Consider the following 22940-nt stretch of genomic DNA (forward strand, 5'->3'; position numbering starts at 1 on the left):
GGCCGGATTGTATAGAAATGCCCGGGCCGATTTCGACACCCACCTGCTATGTAGCATATATAGAGTTCGTTACTTACATTGTACACCTAGCTAGTTTGTCTCTGTAGCATATATAGAGTTAGTTACTTACACTGTACACCTAGTTAGTTTGTCTCTGTAGCATATATAGAGTTAGTTACTTACACTGTACACCTAGTTAGTTTGTCTCTGTAGCATATATAGAGTTAGTTACTTACATTGTACACCTAGTTAGTTTGTCTCTGTAGCATATATAGAGTTAGTTACTTACACTGTACACCTAGTTAGTTTGTCTCTGTAGCATATATAGAGTTAGTTACTTACATTGTACACCTAGTTAGTTTGTCTCTGTAGCATATATAGAGTTAGTTACTTACATTGTACACCTAGTTAGTTTGTCTCTGTAGCATACATAGAGTTAGTTACTTACATTGTACACCTAGCTAGTTTCGAACATCATTTATCCCAAGTCTCCACGTGGAGGCTGGAGAACTCCCCATGGACATCAGAATGAAAAAGTTGGCATTGCAGTATATTGTCAAGTTAAAATCCAACCCCACGAACCCTGCTTTCGACTCCATATTTCTCCCTACCGATGTAGAACTATATAATCGAAGGCCTAACGTTATACAGCAGTTTTTGCTTCGCATAAGTCTCCTTCAAAATTTAACCTCACCCATTGACCAAGTCTCTAAAATAGAAATGTCACAGAAACCTCCTTGGTTGATGAATAAATTTAAATTAAATGTATCCCTTCTTAATTTTAAAAAGAAATAAAATACAGACCCAAGCACACTACAAGTGCACTTTAGGGAACTGCAGGAGAGCTACGGAGATTGTGGCACAATTTACACTGACGTATTCAAGATGGATGAAAAGGTCGCGTGTGTCTGCTCTTTTAGTAACAAAAGTAGATTCCCCGATGGAAGATGCTCCATCTTCAGGGTCGAGTTGCATACAATCTCACTTGCACTTATGGTTGTAAAAGTAGGGGAAAAGCAGAAAATTCCCCATAAGCTGTCAGGCGGCGGTTCACATCTAAGGGTTTGATATGGCGTGGAAGCAGACTTAGGATTGGCCACACCTACATCACGCACTCCTTTGTGCTAAAGGGAGAGGACCCCCTATGTGTGAGTACTGTGGCTTTTATCTCACCGTGGAACATATCCTCATTGACTGCCTCAGATACCAGGATATTAGGGGGAAATATCTTAGAACAGTCAACCTCAAAACACTGTTTGGTTGCGTTGATCCTGTGAAAATACTGGGCTTTATCCGGGAGAGGGTTTATTACTAAAATTTGAGTTGACATCCGTCAAAGTACTTATAAATATATACATAATAGCCATTTATAACCCGCGGACCTTAGTTTGTGTATCGCTGATCTAGTGCATTAGATTTAGATCTATGTTAAACATGGCAAAATGTCCCTTAACACTTTTTAACTTTTTATTTTATTTTTAGGGCCTTCTTGTTGTGAAAGAGACATTTAACATACACCACGGTCTCCGCAGTGAACCTTCATTCCAAATTTTATCAATATTGGTCAAAAGGTTTCGATTTCTATTCCGGACATACACACAAAACGCCTTACGATTTGCTTTATTTGTTATATTTGCAACGGTTTTTTTTTAGATTATTATTTTTTTTACTGTTTGAGTTGTGAGTGGAGCTTAATAATAATATCTTAGTTGTGCAATCGTTAGCACTTGACCTATAAAGGGAAAAAAGTAACCCTTGAGGGTTTACGGGCAAAACATTTCTAATTGCATCTACCGATGAAATAGTGATAAATGTTCCATACCTTTTCCTTTGCTTCCTTTAACCCAGTCTGTCTGTCATTCTGAAAAAAAAGTAAAAGAGATATTACAAATCCTATTTCACTACCTCCTGTATTGCACTCAAAGTAAGTTCAACGTCTACCTTTGCTCTTTTGAATGCAAACTTATTTTTAGTTTCAAAGTTTGTGAATTATTTTTATAGACAAATTTACCATTTTAAAAAAAAACACTATTTATATAGTGTATACTGCTTTATAATGATACGCAGTGACGCACAGAGAGTAAACAATGAAACTATTTTGTCGTTTGTAAACAAAACATTAAAAAATGTAGCGTGCATTTTGACTTGTTCAACCAACAAGATTGAAAAAGTGTTTCTTAGCTTTTGTTCAGGAGAGATTGTCTTTGATTGACACGTTTCTTTTTACTTGTTGAACAGATCCAGTGCATAACACCTACAGCGACCTGTCACTAGAGGAATCAGCACGTGATTTACTTACCTCACCGGCTGAATCCCACGTTCATCCCCAGCATCATATAACTCACCTACGCCACACACAGCATCACCAGGAGCGGCAGATTCTGGAACCCTCACAACTACAGTACGTGCAGCAATCCCATTCGACTTTCAGCACACTACCGGAAACTCCCCTTGTCAGCCATTATGATTACGTCAACGAAGGAGTTTCAGTTTTGATAGCCCAGCCTTGTTCGGACATGAGAAGTGGACCTGGAGCAAGAGGAGGAAGCCGAGTGGAGGAAGGACTATCCACCAAAAGAGGCTGGAAAAGGAAAAAGGAAGACAAAAATGAGGAAACATCTCGCCAGCAGAACAAACTGGATAGTTCACAGAGATGTGACGTGTGTGGAGAACAAGCAAGTGGTCACTATTTTGGAGCGCTGGTTTGTTTACCTTGTAAGGTAAGTAAGCGCTTCTCCTGAACACGTTTCATATTCATGTTTTAAATGATTAATTTGTTTCTCAACAGATTATATACGTTATAAAATTCGTTGTCCTGACCACTCATCCTCTCATGATATATATATAATCACCAATTCTCCCACTTGGCATAGACGAGAAGATACAAAAATTTAACCTATTCTTTCTTAACTTAAGCTTAGGCCAACTAAGCCATTTTCAAGCGAAACCGCAGCAATTACATGATTTTTTATTCGTAATTTCTACCAACAGATCTGCCCCATAGATGACAAGGTCTAAAAAGGGAACTTTACTATGTATTTGAAAACAGACATTTTAATGTCAAAAGTACAAAACAATGATACCTTTCACTTAACCACTTATTAACACTTTTTTTGTGCGTAATTTTCTTTCATTCCATTTTTTGTTATCATATACTTAAGCAAGCAATTCTTAACTGTAGATATGATTCATTAAAAGTTGTTCATGGTTGCAAAGAAATATTTTAAGTTACTGCTGTAAGCTTAATGACGTAAGCCGTGTTTTTTTCCCTTTGACGTCATGGAAAATTTTTCATTCATAAAACATTCTAGCCAAAATTAGTTTTTCGATAATGAAACATTTTCAAACCGATATAATAGTTGACCTTGAGTTTTCCCCCTTGTGGCAATTGAGTTGAGATTTTTTTCTGTCATTTTTTGTCATATACCTTGAAATTTTAAAGAAAATCGCTTACGTCACTAACTTAAAGCAATACATTTAAACATTTCTTTGTAAACATAAACAAGTTTTAATGAATCGATAGACCTATTTAAACATTTGCATACCATCTTACTGTATTTTGATTTATTATGGAACTATGGAAGAACAACGATGAAATTTAATTTACTAAGGTATGATTAGTTATTGTGTTTTAAGTGCTCTATTAATTGTTGACACTTGAATAGCGTAGAGCCGTGTATGTAACTTTTACTTTGTTGTTATTATTATTACAATGTGTTCAAGCTTCGAAGTCTACTGTTCCGTGCCAAAACATAGGAAATGGCCATAACACAGCCTCTCTACGCCTTACTTGCTCACACAGAACATGATATCCAGCTCGCGGTCAATGAATTTGCGTGGTCGGCGTAAAAGAGATGCCCTACGGAAACGGGCTGGGACGTTTAATTTAAAAATAGTATGTGTATATGTGGGGGCATAATATTGCAGGGAGATGGAAGACTACAACTGTAAACTCCATAATAGGGGTTTAAAGGGTCTTCGATTGAAGGATGAAAAAGACAAAAATAAAGGGAACTTAAAGAATTTGAGGGCTAGAAAATTGAGTCAGCAGGGGTAACATTGTAATGCGGGCCGAATTCAAGAACAACTGTTTCATTACAAGATGCAATGGTTTGTTCTTAATAAGGTGGCTCAAGATCTAGTTCCATGACTGACAAAATAAAAAGAAATATGTAAATAGTGATGTTTCTCTTTTAATCTGTTCCGTAAGAGTTGCCCCTCGGTGGTTGTGAAGGCTTTTGTCTAGAGGATTGGATCGCGGGTGAAAAAATCCAAGCCCCAGTTCAATCTTTTGACAACCGGAACATCTTAACCTGAAACCTTCGAGCAATAATACACTCTGCAAGAAGACTCAACTAATATGTTTAGTTAATAAAACACTTTATGTCACAATAGAACCTATTGACAAATACTATCCACGTAGATCATCAGATCAATTCAAACAAAACTAGTCTAGTACTTAGTCCAACACGGACTCTCTAACTGATAGGAAAACAACTTTCCTAGTCTAATCATTCTCGACTAACTCTCCCGTCACTCTATAAATTTCTCAAAACTCCTATTTCCGACTCTCAGAGCAGTCACCAACTCATAAATTTCTCAAAACTCCTATTTCCGACTCTCAGAGCAGTCACCAACTCATAAATTTCTCAAAACTCCTATTTCCGACTCTCAGAGCAGTCACCAACTCTTAAATCTTTCAAAACTCCTATTTCCGACTCTCAGAGCAGTCACCAACTCTTAAATCTTTCAAAACTCCTATTTCCGACTCTCAGAGCAGTCACCAACTCTTAAATCTTTCAAAACTCCTATTTCCGACTCTCAGAGCAGTCACCAACTCTTAAATCTTTCAAAACTCCTATTTCCGACTCTCAGAGCAGTCACCAACTCTTAAATCTTTCAAAACTCCTATTTCCGACTCTCAGAGCAGTCAGCAACTCTTAAATCTTTCAAAACTCCTATTTCCGACTCTCAGAGTAGTCACCAACTCATAAATTTCTCAAAACTCCTATTTCCGACTCTCAGAGCAGTCACCAACTCATAAATTTCTCAAAACTCCTATTTCCGACTCTCAGAGCAGTCACCAACTCATAAATTTCTCAAAACTCCTATTTCCGACTCTCAGAGCAGTCACCAACTCTTAAATCTTTCAAAACTCCTATTTCCGACTCTCAGAGCAGTCACCAACTCTTAAATCTTTCAAAACTCCTATTTCCGACTCTCAGAGCAGTCACCAACTCTTAAATCTTTCAAAACTCCTATTTCCGACTCTCAGAGCAGTCACCAACTCATAAATTTCTCAAAACTCCTATTTCCGACTCTCAGAGCAGTCAGCAACTCTTAAATCTTTCAAAACTCCTATTTCCGACTCTCAGAGCAGTCAGCAACTCTTAAATCTTTCAAAACTCCTATTTCCGACTCTCAGAGTAGTCACCAACTCATAAATTTCTCAAAACTCCTATTTCCGACTCTCAGAGCAGTCACCAACTCATAAATTTCTCAAAACTCCTATTTCCGACTCTCAGAGCAGTCACCAACTCATAAATTTCTCAAAACTCCTATTTCCGACTCTCAGAGCAGTCACCAACTCTTAAATCTTTCAAAACTCCTATTTCCGACTCTCAGAGTAGTCACCAACTCATAAATTTCTCAAAACTCCTATTTCCGACTCTCAGAGTAGTCACCAACTCATAAATTTCTCAAAACTCCTATTTCCGACTCTCAGAGCAGTCACCAACTCATAAATTTCTCAAAACTCCTATTTCCGACTCTCAGAGCAGTCACCAACTCATAAATTTCTCAAAACTCCTATTTCCGACTCTCAGAGCAGTCACCAACTCATAAATTTCTCAAAACTCCTATTTCCGACTCTCAGAGCAGTCACCAACTCATAAATTTCTCAAAACTCCTATTTCCGACTCTCAGAGCAGTCACCAACTCATAAATTTCTCAAAACTCCTATTTCCGACTCTCAGAGCAGTCACCAACTCTTAAATCTTTCAAAACTCCTATTTCCGACTCTCAGAGCAGTCACCAACTCTTAAATCTTTCAAAACTCCTATTTCCGACTCTCAGAGCAGTCACCAACTCTTAAATCTTTCAAAACTCCTATTTCCGACTCTCAGAGCAGTCACCAACTCATAAATTTCTCAAAACTCCTATTTCCGACTCTCAGAGCAGTCAGCAACTCTTAAATCTTTCAAAACTCCTATTTCCGACTCTCAGAGCAGTCAGCAACTCTTAAATCTTTCAAAACTCCTATTTCCGACTCTCAGAGTAGTCACCAACTCATAAATTTCTCAAAACTCCTATTTCCGACTCTCAGAGCAGTCACCAACTCATAAATTTCTCAAAACTCCTATTTCCGACTCTCAGAGCAGTCACCAACTCATAAATTTCTCAAAACTCCTATTTCCGACTCTCAGAGCAGTCACCAACTCATAAATTTCTCAAAACTCCTATTTCCGACTCTCAGAGCAGTCACCAACTCTTAAATCTTTCAAAACTCCTATTTCCGACTCTCAGAGCAGTCACCAACTCTTAAATCTTTCAAAACTCCTATTTCCGACTCTCAGAGCAGTCACCAACTCTTAAATCTTTCAAAACTCCTATTTCCGACTCTCAGAGCAGTCACCAACTCTTAAATCTTTCAAAACTCCTATTTTCGACTCTCAGAGCAGTCACCAACTCATAAATTTCTCAAAACTCCTATTTCCGACTCTCAGAGCAGTCAGCAACTCTTAAATCTTTCAAAACTCCTATTTCCGACTCTCAGAGTAGTCACCAACTCATAAATTTCTCAAAACTCCTATTTCCGACTCTCAGAGCAGTCACCAACTCATAAATTTCTCAAAACTCCTATTTCCGACTCTCAGAGCAGTCAGCAACTCTTAAATCTTTCAAAACTCCTATTTCCGACTCTCAGAGTAGTCACCAACTCATAAATTTCTCAAAACTCCTATTTCCGACTCTCAGAGCAGTCAGCAACTCTTAAATCTTTCAAAACTCCTATTTCCGACTCTCAGAGTAGTCACCAACTCTTAAATCTTTCAAAACTCCTATTTCCGACTCTCAGAGCAGTCACCAACTCTTAAATCTTTCAAAACTCCTATTTCCGACTCTCAGAGCAGTCAGCAACTCTTAAATCTTTCAAAACTCCAGTTTCCGACAATCAGAGCTGTCACCTCCCCTGAAGTTTTTCATTTAAAAGTGGTATATTGTTTTTTTTTAAATCTGCTTGTATACATAATTCTTAAAAATAAATGGTTCACTTCCGGAAAAGAAAAAAGTAGCTGTTACATCAGAACTTTGAATGATCTAAAATATCATGATGTCCGATTTTCAATTTCTTTTCTAGTTTCTGAGATCTAAACTGGACGAACGGACGGATTGATTGACAGACACACTTTTGAGGGCCACTAATACAAATTAGCATGTAGACCTATTACATTAATTTATTAAACGAAAACTAAACGCCCATAAGTGGTCTGCTTTGATAATATGTCAGATTTTCATTTTCTCTTCGCGTTTCTGACGGGACGGACGGACGGACAGAGAGACCACACAAAACTATTTACCTTTCGGGGGCCGCTAAAAAAAGACAGGTTAAATTAAGTGAAATAAAGTAAGTTAAGCGATAACTTTTGTAGTAGACCTGTTTGGTTAGCAGAAGACATCAACGGAATGGTTCAACGCTGTCTGGAAATTCGACCATTTTAACTCGCGCACAACGAGTAGAATTGGTTTGGCAGACATATATTGATATGTCTAATTTATAAGAACCTTTTGAATAATGTTTTTCTTTATAAATATGATTTGATAGGTTCTTACTAGATGTACAGCACTGCTAATACAACCTATTTTTTTCCTTTAAAAAACATATTAACCCCCACCCATCCCCGGTCCCACAGGTTGAGAAAACCTGATTTATAGTAAAGGGGGCTTAAGTATCGTCCCCGAAAAATACAATTTCTTAGAAAAATAATATTTCATGTTTAAGTAATTAATTTTGTTCTAAACCTTGACTTCTAAACAATGTTTATTTTGAACAAGCGCTTTATTCATTAACTAGTTAAATAATTCAATAAATAGACGTTCAGGGACTTTTTGTCTTCTAAGTCTGGATCTATAGGCCTAGCATTAGAATTGCTTTCGGGAGAAGAGTGGGGTAACAGGGGCGGGGTAAAACTATTCCATTATTCAAAAGTGATTAAAAGAAAAATGGTTGGTCAATTGTACAAAGGAGGAATAGCCTTTTAAAAAAAAAAAATTTATATTTTTTACTTGTTTGTATTTTATAAGTTAATGCATAAATTGAAAGTGAGTTCTAGGCCCAAATTTATTGATGCAAATAGACAGGGGCTGAGGAAAGATCGGGAAAGGCGACTAGGAAAAAAATAATTGGGTTTCAAAACTTATCTCTATTGTTCCTGTAATTATTTTTTTTCCAAAGTCTTTCTTTAAATAATTGTGACAAATTCATGTCAGAGAAAAAATATTTTAGAACCCCGCCGAATTATATAAAAGCTGTCGATATATTTGACTACCTTGTTTTAAAAGTCATGTTTTCCATAGAAAAGGGAGGGGGCAGTAAAATGAAAACGGTTAATCAGGTAAGAATCTTCTTCCCATTTTATATTTATTATTTTGGATTCGGCTCAATAGAAGAATGTAATATATGCATATCTAATATATAAAGCCGAAAGTAAGGCGTATGTATGTTTGTATGTATGTATGTCCCGCATAGAAACCATTTGACCAATCTAGATCAAACTTGGCATAAATGTTCTTTAGATCATGGCGGAGACCATATTGTATGTTTAATTCTTTAACACTAGCGAAGGGCCCTAAAAATAGACAATGGTCTTTCACTGCCCATAGCTTTCTTGGTCACTGTTTCTCTCCATCTAGTGCAGTCTAGAGCTATGTCTTCCCAATGGTCAGTATTGATGTTCACTGATTTGAGGTCCCGTTTTATTACATCTATGTAACGGAGGTAGGAGCGACCAGTTTTTCTTGAGCCAGTCGCGAGTTGTCCGTAGAGGATGACTTTCGGGATGCGATTGTCCTCCATCCGGCGAACATGTCCAAGCCAGCGCAAGCGGCATTGTCTGAGGGCTGTAAAGATGCTGGGAATACCTGTTCGCGCAAGGATCTCAGTATTGCACACATTATCTTTCCATGTGATTTTCAAGATCCTACGACGACATCGCAAATGGAATGAGTTCAGTTTTCTCTCTTGCTTTGCGTAGGTGGTCCATGATTCATTGCCATACAGTAGTGTACTCAAAACGCATGCCTTGTAGACTTCCATTTTGGTAACTGTAGTGAGCTTCTGGTTTTCCCGAACTCTTGACCTGAGTCTAGCGAAGGTCGAGGCAGCCTTCCAGCCTTCCGTATGCGTTTTTTTATCTCCTCTTCTAGAGACAGGTCATCTTGAATTGTGGACCCCAGATAGCAGAATTCATTTACGGCATCCAGCTTGTTATCGTCTATGAGGATGGAGGGTAGAAGGTGGTCCCATAACATTTGTTTTCTTCGTGCTAATAGTTAAGCCATATTATTTACAGGCCTGAGAGAAGCGGGACATTAGTGACTGAGTTCCTCTTGTGAGTGTGCCTCTACCGCTGCATCATCCACGAATAACATCTCTTACGAGGGTGGTTCTGATTTTAGTTTTGGCCCTCAGTCTGGCAATATTTAGGAGTTTGCCATCAAATTTGGAATGGAGATAGATGCCTTCGGTGGATTAGTAGGAGGCCAATAATAAAAATAATTGTATTGATATTTAACTAATTATGTTTACAAACTGTGTTTCTGCGCAAAAACTGAACGGCCCTCGCACCCACGCAATCGGTCAACATACCAGAGGAAGGGGCGACGTAATATAAAAATTGATTAAAATATAAGTAATTAGAATATATATTTTTAAGATCATTAAATAATTGTTAACACCTAATGGTGTGATTTCTCTACAAAATTTTGCCCGCTTTCCACCCACCCCCAACCAAGTGATTTACTATAGCGCACTAGGAAAGATTATCTGTGGCATTATATAAATAGATGGATTTAATAGTCCTATGATGGCAGAATTTAAGTCATTGGTTAATATGCATGACTAAATGCATGACGCGTAGGACGTAATCATCTTCTTTTTTGAAGTAACGTCTGTATTATATAAGATAAGATGATAACTCTTGTCACTTTTCAATTTACTGGGAGACAGAAACGTTCCACAAATGAAAGAAAGTTCTGACTGGTTCGTGCCAGGTATCTTCACGTCTTGGTTGCCTCGAGTTTCAAGATTATTACGAACATGTATTTGAATGTTAATAGCATAAGAGCACTGTTTGACAGTGAAGCCTCCAAAAAATACTAGACATAGGTTTTTTAAAATACAAAATATGGTTAATGCCCAAAATTTAGTTCCATTGTTGAGAAAAACATTTTTCCAACTGTAAATTTCTTGTAAGATCTTGTTTCAGTTTTTGGGTGGAGGCTGGATGCTGATTTAAGCAAGACTTAATGGGCACGAATAGGCCTGATTAATGCTGATGTGTCAAAAAAAAAAGGAAATTCTCGATTCCTAACAGCGGAGCTTATACATTTTGTTGTATATTTTCCTGCATATAGCTGCATATGTATTAAAGTGAGGAAAAGATTGTCTTTGAGATCAATCGATCTATGCGATAGATAATAATATGGCTTAACCCTTTCAGGTGACTACGGTTAATGATAATTTCATGTAGGCAGAACAACAATCGACCGACCACAAATATAAGTTATTCATTTTTATTTTGTTGTGGAATCAATTAAATTAATTTATTATTTATTTTATTACATTTTAGACCTTGTTGGTAGGAAAACAGAATATAAATATTGATATCCTATTTTTAGTGACTGCATTTTTATTTAAAATCTGTTAAATCAATATTCTATGTTGGCTTTCTTAGAGTTAGCAATGTCTTACACATAGAGACACTTGTGTATTGCTATACTTGGACATTTCGACACATAATTGAAACTCAGGTTCGGCTGCGAGCAGGAAGGAAACCTTACATAGAATAGTTGGTCAGCCAATGTCAATAGCATCCTAGCAATGATTGTGTACCATTTAGAAAACATTTTTTTAAAGTTATTAGTTTCCAACGGCATCATTGCAAGTAACAAATGCGGGCCGCAACTTTTGGCACAATTTATAGGGTTGACAACGAACTCTATAATTGCTAATTAAAGACCTCTCAAATTTAGTTATTTATAGTTAATCATTACCATTAACAGTTGTTATATAGACTGTATTTTGAAAAAGTGCTTTATTTATTTTTTTAAATTTTGCGCTAAAAGTTGCAATAGTCTGAATATATATTTAGTTATAAGCAAGATAGACTTAACTTAAAGTGCATTGTAATGTAAACACTTCGTGGTATCTCTTTATCATAGTTTGTGAGTGTGAGTGAGTGAGTGAGTGAGAGAGAGAGAGAGAGAGAGAGAGAGAGATACGTGGGGTTATGTTCGAAAAGCAACAGAGGGTATATGAAATATTGAATCGAGAAGACAAACCACAGTTAGAGGTTATAATAACATTTTGTCGGGTGGAAGCGGAAGAGAAAATGCTATTAGAATTCACGGGTCAAAAGCATGTGTGCATGTGTCTGTGTGTGTGTCATCAAGCTGTTGGAGAAACTTTCTGAAAGAACGGACACAATAGAAGCAGTGCACAGAATCTTCTTCATGCAGTGGAAAATGAAGAATTTTTCGTTTACCAGGTATTCCGGTCAAATCTCCTGCGCCCAATTAATATAGTTCAGAAGAAATTACAAAAGTCTGGTCTGCACATACTGGAAGCTGCTGAAGAGATTAAGATCTTTAAGATGGACGAAACTGATCAACCAATCCATCGAAAAATCAGAAGAATGTGGTGAATGCTATAGATTTCCTGTAATTAAAAAAACAGAAGAAAGAAAAGACTTGATGGGGAGTTTTGATGCAGGACTGTCAATAGAACTGCAATTCAAACGTGTTGAGACAGAAGTGCTGGACAGACTTCATATGGAGATGGACTAATTCTAAAAGCTGGAAAATCATTTGGACATCATTGGGATTCTTTTTAAACCAAGACACCTGTTGGATTCTATAGATGATGAACTACAGGCCAATCACTTGTTGAATGATGTCATTGATCAATGAGCTTTTTTCATCAACAAACCAGTACGACAGTCACCTATTGACATATAGAGGAAGCTTTCTAGACTAGGAATGTACGATTAGACTAGGAATGTACGATTTAAATGGAAATGTAAGATTAGACTAGGAGTGTACGATTAGACTAGGAGTGTAAGATTAAAATGGAAGTGTATGATTAGACTAAGAGTATACGATTAGACTAGGAGTGTACGATTTGATGCCACGGAAGTACTACAGATGACCATAACATCATCTGTCCCATAGATGGCAAGATCTAAAAGGGCTACTTTACTTTAAAATATACTACAAAGTTATATTCGAAATACAAATGCTACATAATTTTGTTTATTTAATTTTTTTTTTCAGAGTTTTTTTATTCGGTGCACTAAAGATGGGCGACCTAACTTCAGCAACCAGTGTGGTGGAAAATGTGATGTGTTAAAAGGTGGCCGTGTTCGATGTCAACATTGTAGATTTCAGAAGTGCATTCACGCTGGCATGTACAGAAAAGGTACTTTGGTAGCCGATTAGAAACATACATCTAATCACCTTGGATAACTTGATTAGTTGAAACTTTTTTTTAATCCTATAGAAATAAATAAGAGTAATATGAAACTGGATTTTTACTAACGTTTTCCATCATTGTATGCTTCTTCTTCTTTCCAGCTTTTTGCAGCTGAGCTGTAGGTTCTTTTGCTAGTCTGTGCCAAGGAAAAATAGCGTGCTGTTTTCTTTTCCATCTTTTCAGCTCTACCATACAGATTGTTGGTTAAGTTGGGCTATAGTAGTAATAAGGTCTGCCAAAGGTGGAGTAAAATAGGACATTCAAAGATGATATGATTCAGTTTCATAAGTCTACAGAGGGGTGGGTGAGTGGGATTTATTCTGTTAAATAATTTAAAAGTTTCCCGTTATTATTGGAAGATTGTAGATTGCTCATTGCGGGGAAGGAAATTGTTTGTTTGGCGTGGTCATTTCCTTTGTACACAGTTCTGATTGTTCCGTGGATAGTCTTATGAGCCTTTTCATTTCCCATGATGCCTATGTGACCGGAGATCCATTGTAATGTGACTGATATTAAATTTGGACATAAAATTATGGCTTATCATTGTTAGTATTGTGAACTCTCTTGTGTTAAATGAGGTGTTGCTAGTCAATGCTTGAAGAGTGGATTGAGAATCTGTAAAGACAACAATATCTGATGTTGATTGCTTTCCTTCTTAGAGCTTCTGTTCAACTTCCTGCTATAATCATTCCTTCGATTTCGGTCTGGAAGTTTGAGAAGTAATCGCCACTGGGTACACTTATCTCAAAGTGTTTATTTATTTTTGGGAAGACCAGGAGGGCACCAAGAACAGTATTGATGTTTCTTTGAAGGCTAATCCCTCGGTATATAAATGGATATATGTTATTTGGATAGCTTTCAATTGTTTCTAGCTCTTTGAGCTCTAGTAGATTAGAGCTCTACTAGATTAGAATCATTTGGTAGGCATTTGTTTATTAAATGTGTTTTAATGATTGGTTGTTTGATATTAAGTCCAGGACCTAAGTTCGAAAATCTAGTAATTTTTTTCTCTGTTGTTGGGTAGATGGCTAGTTCATCAGTAATTTGAATCAGAGTACTTTGTTTGTTTCTATTTCTCTGTGTAAGTACAGTGACATAGCGTCCATGACGCGGAGATATTCAATGAACCCAGGCCACTAGGGGCCCTCAAAAGTGCTTTTTGAACATTCAAAAACCTAAATGTGTGTAAATGTGTTTAATGTAAAAATTTTAATCGAATTCTGGTATAACGTTACATTGTATTTGCACATAACATTCATTGTATTTGCTTATTAATATGAAACAACTGATAGTTACTTTGAAGAAACACACATGTTGAGCCATGTTAAAAACGCAATCTGAAGATTGCAACAATGTCTAGCATTCAGGAGAATGTTCCAGGCCCTGAATCTCTCATCATCACCTTAGAAAAGAAAAGCAATGTTGCTACTCTGTCCTAACAACCTCACCATCATCCTCATAAGTCCTGTTAAACATTTTCATTAGCATTCTAAAAACCATAGAAAAATTATATCAGAGAAACAAGGGGGTGTCAGGGTTTTGTTCTTGCTTGGCTTGACTTGGCTCGTTAGGGGTTACACAATTATTCAATTCCAATTAATTAATTCTTGCTTGGCTCATTAAGGGTTAAACAAATAAGAACAATTATCACTAAATAAACTCCAACTATAGATGTCCATGAATAATAATAACACTTTAATATCAAATAAGCACACAATGACATCGACTCTCAAATATTAATTCAAAACCACCAGTCATGAAATATAAATACATAAACACCAGTTCAGGAAGCGACAGTCCAACCTCCCTGGACCGGGGACAAGACCTCACTGACCAACACTCTCTCGCACATTCAACAAAGACTAAACCATTCAGTTCATAACACGTGCAAGACTAATGGACCTCATTCACCAATCGTAAACAAACAACATTTAGTCACGTGAACTTATTGATAAAACAACGAAATAAACTGTCACGTGACAACCATCATGAATTAAACATGAGATCGTAAATTATATAGAATTTATAGAGCAGCACGTGGCTAAATGTTGTTTGTTTACGATTGGTGAATGAGGTCCATTCACATCCATTACACTCCTATCATACCAAAATATCAAAGTAACATATTCACTCCCCTGACAGGGGGTTTAAGACAATGCCGCAGGACAACAGAACAAATCCTAAACGTCAGGATACTCTGATAGAAACATATATTAAACATAAATGAATAACAGCACCAGGGACCAAGTTTTTAAGAGAGAAAGTAGTGAATTAAAATGCAATGAAAATAAGGGCATGCGCTGACCGAGGCTCGAACCCGTGACTCTGGATTCGACACCACCGCCTAGCGATAACGCACCAAGCGAAACTAACCTCTAGACCATCGGAATGTCCCAAAAAACATTCTTCTGATCCAGAGTCATTTCGCCCGTATGCAAATTACCACCCCCAGTGGTCAAAGGTCACAAGCCCCAGCTACCCCTTTGTGCTTTGCGAATGACATAGATGGTCTGGCAGGAACAGAATAAATGCTAGCTGATTTGGTAATGTGCAATCTTCCGCAGCATGTGGTATACAAATCAATGCCGAAAAAATGCACATAGGACCAAAAGCCGATACAAAAAGCTGGCAAGTTCCATTTCTCTTAAATACCTTGAAGCTATTGATTCATACGTAGGAACCAAATCTTAACTACTGGTCAGAATTACACAGTCCACAGCAACACTTACGAAGCTCAAAAGTTTTGTTTCTACCATGGAACAGTCCAACATGGACATAGGAAACTATATGTACCCTTGCCAGTCGATAAAGATAAAATATATTCACTTTGTCTTCCTGTCAAACAGTATGTGAGTGACACTCCCTTCCACAATAATATCTATATTATAAAGTAGAATGTGAGGGGTATGTATGTATGTATGTATGTATGTATGTTACTTATAGACATCAAAACCGCTTGACCAATCTTGATAAAACTAGGCAGGAATGTTCCTTGGGTACCAACTTAGACCTTAGTGAATGTATTGTAGCCCTAAAACAAATGTAAGACCCTCAAAAAAAAAATAAAGTTGTCCGACTCTATTACAGCTATAGTATTTTATGGATCTAGGCCATGTCTACAATGTTGACATGAGAAAAGATAGAAAGGATTTAGACCTAGATCTAATTTTAAGAAATACACTTTGCGCAGATAGTTTTTTACTTTGACACATGAAAAGACAAAAGAAGATCCATTGATTTCATTATATAATAAAAATAACCTTCAATTTTGTGTTTCAAAAGCATTTTTTACATTAATTAGTTCCTTATATCTGTGACTACAGATTTCCTGACGAACATTTTTTCATTAGACAATACCGTAATGAATCGCGTACTAAAAATTAATTCGTTTAATTGTTTACTTTATAATCCCATCCCTAGATCTAAAACTCTAATTCAACTCTAAGATGATAAAACTTCTCTTCGCACAGATAGTTTTAATACTTTAACACATAAACATATTAATTAAAGTCCATTCATTTCATATTTTGATCAAATAAACATTCAAATTTGGTTTTCTAAAGCTACATTCGTTTACGAAACTGCGAAGCCGAGTTAAAGGCCTAGATCTATATTCATTTATGAATCGTGTACTAAAAATTATTTCGTTTAATTGTTCACTTTATAATCCCATTTATTTAACAAAGCTATCGCTCTTTTCGTTTTTAATAGATAAGAATGTATCGACTTCCTTCGGGTAAACCCATTTTCTCAAAACTAATTTTATTTTCGTAGCGAAAGAGAAATAACGTGAAAGGATCATTAGCTACGTTTAACATACATCTAAATCCAATCCACTAGATTATTCAAAAGCAAATGTTTTAATTTTAAAAAATGGATTTAAGCCTATTAGCTATTTCGATTTGATAGCTTCATTCACACTATTTTTACATTGACACATTCGCTTTACTTATTACATTATTATTTCGTTTAATTGTTTACAAAACACTCTCAGTGAATATATCGACAGTAATGCGCAAATAAAGACCCGCGGGTCGCGGGTAACATATGTCTAGTAATCTATATATATATAATTCTCTTCTTCGCTCAACAGTTTGGACGAGCAAGAAGTAAAGGAAAGATCACTCTCTTATTTCTGCGGATAGTCACCCCAAGAAAAAACAAGAGGTGGGAGAACAAGTGGGTGTCACACGTCGCTACGGATGGCTGCGCGCTGGACTGTCAAACCCTGCCTGCTCCCATCCCCTTTGTCGTGCGGGAGGTTTGGACTAAGAAGTAAACTATCTTCAACTCCGAAACATGTAAAACATTTTACACACAAACATTTTACAAACACTAAATAGCAGCGCCGGACTTAACCATTGTGACCAAGAAGTCGTGGAAAGAGAACAAGTAATCTACTATGTATATTCACCCATCACTCAATAGCAGGGCCGGACTTGAGCATTGTGAGGCCCTATGCGAAACGGATTTCGCGGGGCCAAGTTTGGGTAGGAAAGCGGATAAGTGAAATTTAAGAGTTTGTATTAGAAAATAAATTTGTCTATGCATTTTATTCATTCTTTACTACGTACAGAATTACTTTACGAGCCTTGCGTGTAGCAGAGTCATACAGTATATCATAATAATTCTGTTTCCTACATAGATCACGCTCAATAGTATGAATTACCAAATGTTTCAATCTATCTTTGAGAATTTTTGACCTTAAGTAATTCTTCATTAGTTTGAAGTGCGAGAAGCTTCTTTCACCAGATTACACAATTACGACTTATGCATAATGCCGTTTTTATTTATCGCGCGTTGGATTGGTGTTTTCCATATTGAGTGACACCCCAAAATGACAAATTTGTCTATATATTTCCGTATATTTTAAGGACTTGTTCGTATATTTTGAAATTTCGGGAGATTTCCAGGAGCTCCTGGTAAATCGACAGGAGTGCGCGGGAAATCTGTTTTAAGTTATAAAATGGTTTAATTTAATAATTTATACACCTTGAATTAGCGCGGGTCCTTAGAAAGTGCAGGTCCTATGAAAATGCGGGGCCCACTGCGGTCGCAGGGGTTGCAGTGGCCTAAGGCCGGCCCTGCAAAATAGCGGCGTAGCATACGCCGCCGGTCGACTTGTATAATATAATATAGTGGGGGCCTCGCACAGGACTTTAAACAAATTTATTTCTAGAAAAATGCGAAACGTGGATCAAATGTCTAGTGACACTTTAGCTGATCATGAATATTAAATAGTGGTCCTACTGTTTGGTTTTGAAAGACGGAAAACAACTGAATCATCAACAACAAAAAAGTACAGACGTCTGAGAAATATTTTGAAAATGTACAATGAAAAAGAAAACTCCAAACTTTTAAATTGTGTGTTTTGATAATTTCAACCAAGCAATGGACATTTTTGGAGGACTGGTCGATTTGTGCTGGATGGTATGATTCATACCTAGAAGATCATTTTAGACGTTTAATAAGCGAATAAATTCAATATCATTACTTGGTCAAACAAACGATCGAAATGAGGTTATAAAATTAACCGCCGATGCCTAAAAAAAGTATAAATCATGTAAAAATTCGAAATATAATTCCATCATGTTGGCTGCACATCCGATGCTGGTCAGCAAGAACTAATGACTTTGCAATTGTGCAACATTGTGAGTACACCAGTAAATATTCATGAATATTTTGTGGGAATTCCTAACTTTCGACGACAGCACTAGTTTAGGTCTCGCAGAAACTTAAAAAGATTGAATATCTGAATTCACGTTTTCAGAAGTAGAGAGGCCAAGATTAAAATAATGGAGCGTATATTAAAGGCTTCAATCGTGGCCTACAAAAAGTTTACTTGTTGAACTTAATACGATGTCAGAGTCTCAATTTATTTCCACAAGACATGCGAAATATTCAATTGTTACAAATACACTATTTGGACTTTGGTGATTTGCGTCAAATTTATATTTTATAAGGAGCTTCAGCGATGAAAGATCTTGAAAGTCATGTACAAAATCTGACAGTAACCCAATACACTATGCAGTTTGAAATTGCACTGGATGTGTAAAAAGTGCAACCGCGTTCATAAAAAAATACGATGAAAATTTCAGCTAGAGAATTGGCACAAGAATTAGAATTGTAACCAGAGGAAATCAAATGTCCGGCTGCTTGAGATGACGTAAAATGTTCAAACTGTTCGGTTATGAAAGCATAAATACAATCGTGGTGATAGAAAATGTTTGTGAGATCTAGCAGTTATGTCGTGGACTTGCACGTTTCCAGCAAATTGTGAACAGTTTGGTTCTTTTTGGATTTCTGCACAGTATTTTTTTTTTAAATTGCACAATTCGACCAAAATGATTTGACGAAATGTTGCGTGGATGTGAATATTGCACTCACCAATTAGTATGATCATGGTTTGAATATTCCAGTTCAAAAGTTGCAATAGTTTTTCGTATAGTATTGAAAATTCCTATCACTGTGAAAGAAGTTTTTCCAAATGGAAATAAATAATAATAATGTTCCAAAAACTTTAATTCTAAAACGACTCTGATACAAGAACGTTTTATCAATCTGGCAATAATCTCTATCGAAAGAGATATCGTCCAGGCTTTGAATGGTTCACAATTTACTTAAGCCTTTGCTGTCATCAAAGCATAAAAATTTATTTTTGTTGAAGGTTTAGGTATAGGGCCTCTGCACAACTATGCATAAGAAGCTTACTGAACTCTATCTGAATGCTACAGAAATCGCTCTCTATATGATGTATTGAAGTTATTTGTTTATTTAGTTAAAGATTGTGGCCTCCGAATTCACTTTGCCTAGGGCCTCCAAATACATTAGGCTGGCCCTGCATAAATAAATATTATTCAAAACATTAAATAAAAAGAACCTACTTTTTTGTAAAGAGAGCATAATATCTCAATCTTCACAAATGCTAATTCTTTTCATTTAGCGCAGACAAAGAAATGCACAACTATTATTTTCGACTTTTTCTTAGAAAAACCAGAAGCAGTGGAGCCAGCTGAGGGCCAGCTACTGTGCAAAGTGTGTGGAGACATAGCCAACGGGGTGCATTTTGGTGTGACTACTTGTGAAGGTTGCAAGGTGAGTCAATACATAAGTTTCTGTACAAAGTATTAATTTCACTTCTATATGGTTACAGTAATGAATGACAATTTGTGTGATGTTTACAGAAATTCTTTCGCCGTGGCCTGAAGGAAAATAAATCTTACACCTGTAAGGCCAATATGCACTGCTCCATCAACCCTCGAATGAGGAACAATTGTCGCTATTGCCGTTACCAGAAATGTCTTTACGAAGGAATGTCCAGAGAAGGTAAAAATAAAATCTCTTCCAATAGAAGGCATTAAACTGTAATAATTACATCATCATCCAAGATAAGTATTGTGACCTTAACAAATTCCATTCAAATCAATGACCAAAGTGAGTATGCTTCTAAATGGGATTCAAATATGTATTTAATATGCACAAAGCTAAGTATCTTCTTAATAATATTCTTTCACTTGTCAGCTACACTACATTTTAGGGAACTTTTTTTTAATGTTTGAAAATTATATAAGACAATATGTGAAGCTGGAGACCTAGCTCACAGACTTCGCATTTTGATCTTAATTGTACAATTGTGTAGAACTGGCTACATACTATTGTAATGCTATACTATAACTGACTGTATCTTTATTTGCCTTTACAACTTGCATTTCTAGATCTAAAATATGTTTTTGAAAATAAATATTTATAATGCTCGTATTAGAAAATAGTTTTTGGTTTAAACTATGGAATCTAGCAAATGTTAAAAAAAAATCAACAATTGCATTTTCATTCAATTTATATTATAAAAATATGTCTGTTTATGTAATCTTGTTATCATAAGCAAGAATTAACTTTTTTATATATATCTTCATTGAATAATACCCGTGTTTCGCTACGGTTGAAAGAGATGGCGAATGAATTTTGTTTTAACCAGCACACTTTTTCCATCGTTTCCATCCTTGCAATGCTCCCACCGCCCACCCCACCACAACCACAAAATTGTATGGCCCTTGAACTTTATAACCCACTTTTTATTTTATTTTTTTTTGGTCATCCTTCAATGAGCATTGATCTTCAAATAAAAAAAACAACTTACAAAATACTCAGAAAGACACAAAGATAAAAGCATATTCTTTGTTCCATATGCTAAGACAAATTTGTACAAATGCTCCTTTTTCCCTAGTGCTATTAGAGCTTGGAATGGGTTGCCTGAACCAATCAGGAAAACCAATGACTTAGCAGAATTCAAGTCATTGGTTAACATGCTCAATTAGATTGACCTTGAAACACACATAGGACTTAATCACCTTCTTTTTGAAGTAACGTCTGTATTATTTAAGATAAGATCAAGGAATTTCTTAGGCTGTCGTATGGATTTGCATTTAGCTTCTAGTCCTAGACGCTTGCTAAGAACCAGGTTTGACAGATTCGCTACCTGTCGACCGCTAATAGCGAAAAACCGTCAATTTTTTTATGGGGGTGGGGCTATAAAATTCGCTAACATTACAGTCATTTAGGAAATACAAAACCACTTGTAGATTTAATGTTTTTGGTTAATGCTGAACACGAACTCACTGAATACATTTAAAGTAACTAAAAATCTAATAATACGCCAAGGGTCACATCAAACATTATAACTAGATGATCCCTATTTTACTTTACATAGGATGAAAAGTCAGGAACATAATTTGTATCGGGAATGTTTCCATACAAACTGTCTTTGTAACCGTGTTTTAGTAACATTCAGTCATGACCAAGAATGATAGTACTGAGTTGTCCTCGTCACAACGGACATGTCATGCCCTGGTTTGTGAAGTTAGGGCATGTTGATATTTTAAACAAGATGGGTTTTTTTTAAATCAATCTATTTGATCCATTGAGCGTAACTGGTCAATTGTTGTTGTTTTTTTAATATAATTTATAGAAAATTGTAATGGCTGAAACTAGAGCTGACTGATTGTCCTAGACTTGTAATTCTATCATCTTATCGGGACAGTGTTTTATCAGCTAGGGGCATGGCCGGATCAATAGCGAACATCTGTCGATTTTCCCTACTCTGTGCAAATAGCCATTCTCATTGACAGCTCGGAAAATAATGTCCACAGTGAGTTTCAGTTGGTGTTGAAGCCCATTTTTTTTTTTACAATACCTCTATTCAAGTCAGAACTTCATGGAGCCTGTAAGGTGGAGGTAGGAACCAGGACACTGATCTCAAAAACATCTCTAATGATTTTCCCAGAAATTTAACAGTGGATGTATATTGTTGAGAAAAGAATGACTAGCTCTTTGGCCTCACTCTAGTTTTACCGTTATCATTTTTCAAGTAAAAGAAGACAACAAAAAAATTGCTAGGAAACTAGATCTAAGTCTAGATACAACATCGTTTTGAAAGGACTAACGCGTTTGGCCATTTCTAAGTCTAGATCTAACTGCCTATCATTGGAATATTATAGTAGTAGATTTATACATTCGCTTAACCAGGATTCTTTCTCGGAGGGAGGGAGCAGGTAGTGGGGTAAAATATTCCATTGTTTTTTAATCTGACATTCATTAGTTATCAAGAGAAAAACAATCATTCTATGATTTGTATAAATGAGGTATTGTCTTTTTAAAAAGTCATTTTTTAAATGTTTTTCTTGTTGTACATTTTAAGCCGGATTTCAGGCTTGATGTTTTATAGATGAGTTACCCCACGGGAAAAAAATGATAGCCGCTTTCTCTATAGAATTTTATTGTGTGATTTATCATCAGTAAAAATAATGAGTTTATGGCAACTGACAGTACATAGTATCATTAGCGGCACAGGGCAAAATATGAAAAGACCCAGTTGGCGTTAAAGCCATAACCGCATGTAGTAAAAAAAGTCGCTTTACCACTTAGCTGAAAATTCAGCAAAAGTATTCCCATTTAATCGATATCGAGGTAGTTATTTCATGGATCGACAATTACTAAATGTCTAGATCATGGTGATTAACTTAACAATTATACGTGCACTCAGGAGAAACCGTTAATAATTGTTTTTTCTATTTCTACTTTTCACTTGGAGTGGACGAAAAACGACACAAATGTAACCTTCTTTGAAATTGTCCAAATAGTAGAGTCGAAGACCCTTGGAACTCTAGGTCCATGGAACTACTGTCTGGAATGGATC

General features: G+C 36.3%; 1 protein-coding gene across 10 annotated transcripts in view; it reads left to right on the plus strand.

The window, feature by feature from the left end:
* Positions 1-22940, plus strand: part of LOC106057102 (uncharacterized) — a 133559-nt gene that overhangs the window by 54915 nt on the left and 55704 nt on the right. For 9 of the 10 annotated variants that reach the window (XM_056024510.1, XM_056024513.1, XM_056024508.1 and 6 more), the window contains 4 exons: positions 2239-2720; positions 12550-12694; positions 19737-19843; positions 19933-20074. In XM_056024510.1, coding sequence (XP_055880485.1) covers positions 2239-2720; positions 12550-12694; positions 19737-19843; positions 19933-20074 — 876 coding nt within the window. Of the gene's footprint in view, positions 1-2238; positions 2721-3493; positions 3612-12549; positions 12695-19736; positions 19844-19932; positions 20075-22940 lie in introns of those variants that run through there. The other variant, XM_056024518.1, reaches the window with a different exon arrangement.

The sequence above is a fragment of the Biomphalaria glabrata genome, chromosome 3, assembly GCF_947242115.1.
Source record: "Biomphalaria glabrata chromosome 3, xgBioGlab47.1, whole genome shotgun sequence".
Taxonomy (NCBI): Eukaryota; Metazoa; Mollusca; class Gastropoda; family Planorbidae; genus Biomphalaria; species Biomphalaria glabrata.